Source organism: Phoenix dactylifera, chromosome 2, assembly GCF_009389715.1.
Source record: "Phoenix dactylifera cultivar Barhee BC4 chromosome 2, palm_55x_up_171113_PBpolish2nd_filt_p, whole genome shotgun sequence".
Taxonomy (NCBI): domain Eukaryota; kingdom Viridiplantae; phylum Streptophyta; class Magnoliopsida; order Arecales; family Arecaceae; genus Phoenix; species Phoenix dactylifera.
Window position 1 is genome coordinate 11,656,117 of NC_052393.1, and position 3,020 is coordinate 11,659,136.

At 37.9% G+C, this 3,020-nt stretch overlaps 1 protein-coding gene across 1 annotated transcript; it reads left to right on the forward strand.

The window, feature by feature from the left end:
* The first annotated feature begins 1,763 nt into the window (after positions 1 to 1,763).
* LOC103717129 (UPF0496 protein 4-like) lies at positions 1,764 to 2,801 on the forward strand. Its single transcript, XM_008805400.2, has one exon. It carries the CDS (start codon positions 1,764 to 1,766, stop codon positions 2,799 to 2,801), a length of 1,038 nt encoding a protein of 345 aa, XP_008803622.2.
* Positions 2,802 to 3,020: the final 219 nt, after the last annotated feature.

Below are 3,020 nucleotides of genomic sequence, written 5' to 3' on the forward strand. Positions count from 1 at the left end.
CTTTGTTTAACTTTGCACTCTATTTTTGAATGTCATGGATTGGCCCGTGAATTCTCGATCACTTTGGGCTCGTTTGATTCGCAGAAAAAGAAGGGGGGAAAGTGTGGTCAACGGAAAAGTAATGAGATGTCTTGTTTGGTGGGAGTTTTCAAAGGAGAAAAATGGGAAAGTTGTATTCCCATGGGAATATGATTCCCACATTTCATGTAAAAGTCTTTCCCATGAGAAACATAGGAAAGTTACTTTCCCATGAGGTGGGAATCACTTTATTTTTATTTTTTTTCCAAAAAGGCCCTTCAGCATTAAAAAAGCATTAAAGAGGCATTAAAAACCTAATTTTTATTAAAGGTATAATAAAATTATACATAACTTTTTCAGGAAAGTGGATGGCCAACCAAACATAAGCACTTTGGAAATTTGTCACTTTCCCATGGTCAACCAAACATGCCAAAAGTACTTTCCTAGGCATCCTCTTCCTATGAATTTGTTTTCCAGGAATCATATTCCTAGAAGAGAAAATGCTTCCCACGAACCAAACGAGCCCTTTATTAACTCCAAGGTTTGAAAGATATCAGTCTGGATTTAGGTTTCAGTCAAGCCAAATGAGTGTTGATTCTGCTTTATTAGTAGTTGTTCGAGATAATACAAAACACAAGGGGGATAACTGGTGTTCCCTTTTTATGCTACTACTTTCTCAACAGCTTTAATATAAGTTTGAAGAAAAGAAACTAATGCACCTTATTTGTAGACCAGACACCATCTGTTGCTGATACTTTGTATGAAGTGAATCAGTGTTCACGAGCACGTGAAAGTTTCAACATAAATAATGTCTTGGATGATATGACCATGGCACTTGCTCACCATTTTTGAATGGCAGTGCTTGATAATTTTCGTGGATTTATCTACTAACATCAATAAAAGGGAAAAGCATTACAAAGAAAATAAAAGGGACTTTTCTTTTCAACGAACACCTTGTCGTCATCATCATCCCTCGCATAGGTTATCTCAAGTGTGATCCCTGCAACAATTTATAAGCTATGGCCTTCAGCTAATCTGTAAACTGCTGGTTTCCGTTTAAAACTAACATAAACAAAGAATTGATCATAGTACTTGGTGGCCACTTGTAATATCTCCATGAGTTCTAGCCCTTGTGAACCCATGAAAGCTATCACATTGCTGTCTACTTAAATCCTGAAAATAATGTGTATTTTAACAACAGAGAGATTTTGTATTAGATCTGTTGGTTACATTGATTGTCGAGCTATAGTTGTGCTATGTCATATGTTTTTTTTTATATCTCTAAGTGTATACATGAAAACTTATCTGTCTGTTGGTGTATACATTGAGGTGTGCAAGCATGTTTAGAATTCTGTAATTAATAAAATAACTGACCACTTCTGTATATGTTAATATTATATTGCATCTTTGACTTGACTTTGAACCTGCAGTTTGTAGTTCAATTTATTGATAATAAGGGCTTCTGTTTTTTCTGTTCCTGCTGAGTCAAACATAAACTGATATATCTACGGATACACATCATGCAATTAGATCAAGTTGTACTCTGTTGAAATTTGCTAAATTCATGGCCAAGATTCAAGTGATAGATGTGAACCTATCTAGTTTATTTTATTATCTCAGTTGTTATTTGGACAGGTTTGTAATGCATGCTATAGGAGAATTTTTGAACCAAGCTTTTAGCCTCACTGCTTTTCCTTCTTTTTGTGCTAATTTTTTTTTCCGTCTTTGTTAGCAGTTAAATCAAAATGAGTCAACCACATGATGGGCAGTGGACCTTTTGTCCCTTTGGAAATCCTTTTCGGAGTATCCTTCCCAAGGGATCTTATCTGTCTTCAAATCTTCTTGCCTTACTGAATTCTTTTGAGCAAACATTGGCAGAAAGTTTAAAAAAACTCAAGCCTAAAGATGCTCCGGATGTTCTCGGCTTTTCTTGGATGAGACATGCAATGGAGTCCTTAACTGAGGCTCACACTAACATTAAAACTTTAATAACTGATCTTCAGTTTCCTGCTTCTGACTGGGATGAGAAGTGGATGGACATTTACTTGGACAGCAATATAAAGTTTCTTGATATTTGCATCGCATTTAGCTCTGAGCTCTCCCGGCTGGATCAAGGGCAACTCCTGCTGCAATACGTCTTGGATGTTTTGGACTTCTCAAACACTTCTCCTTCATCCGAACAACTCAAACAAGCCAGTGCATCTCTTCATGATTGGATGAAGCAATTCAGCTCAAAGAGTCCCAGGCTTGAAAACTGTTCTTCCATCTTACAAAGTTTTGCACAAACTCTTCATCCGACGGAGGTCAAGAACTCTGCCAAAGGGAAGGTATTTATGAGGGCCTTGTATGGAGTGAAGGTTATGACTATATTTATTTGCAGCATCTTCGCAGCAGCATTATCAGGTTGCTCTGCACCGTTGGTGGATTTGCATGTTTCTGACAAGTTCTTGTGGGCTGAGGCCTTCAGTGACTTGCAAGCTGTTGTGAATGAGGAAATTAGGAGTCAATTTTCAAGTGGAAAGGTTACCATATTGAAAGAGCTGGAAGCAGTTGAAAAATATGCAGAGAGATTGCATGCTTTAATATGTTGTGTTAGACACGAGAAAATAGGTACACTGGCAAAAATTATAGACCAGGAAGAAAGACAAGAGTCTGTTTCAAATCTAGCTGGAGCAACAGAAGGGCTTGCCAATGGGCTTGATATTCTGTCAAAGCAAGTGAGCGACTTCTTCCAAATTGTTCTAACAGGACGTGATGCTTTGCTTTCTAACCTTAGGGAATGATCGTCTATTTGGCTGCATGCAAGCCAAATAGAAGCTTCTGGCCTGCACCTGGAATCCAGAAAGTGTGCGGCTTTCAGGCTGTCTACATATTAAAAGGAGGCCGGTCGCTGAAATTAGGCTTGGTCTAAAATCAAGATTGTTCTTTTTTCCCTGGATCGATATCAATACTTGTTTTAGTTTGCACTCGAGAATTTGAAAGATAGCTAGGAGGCTTCACAA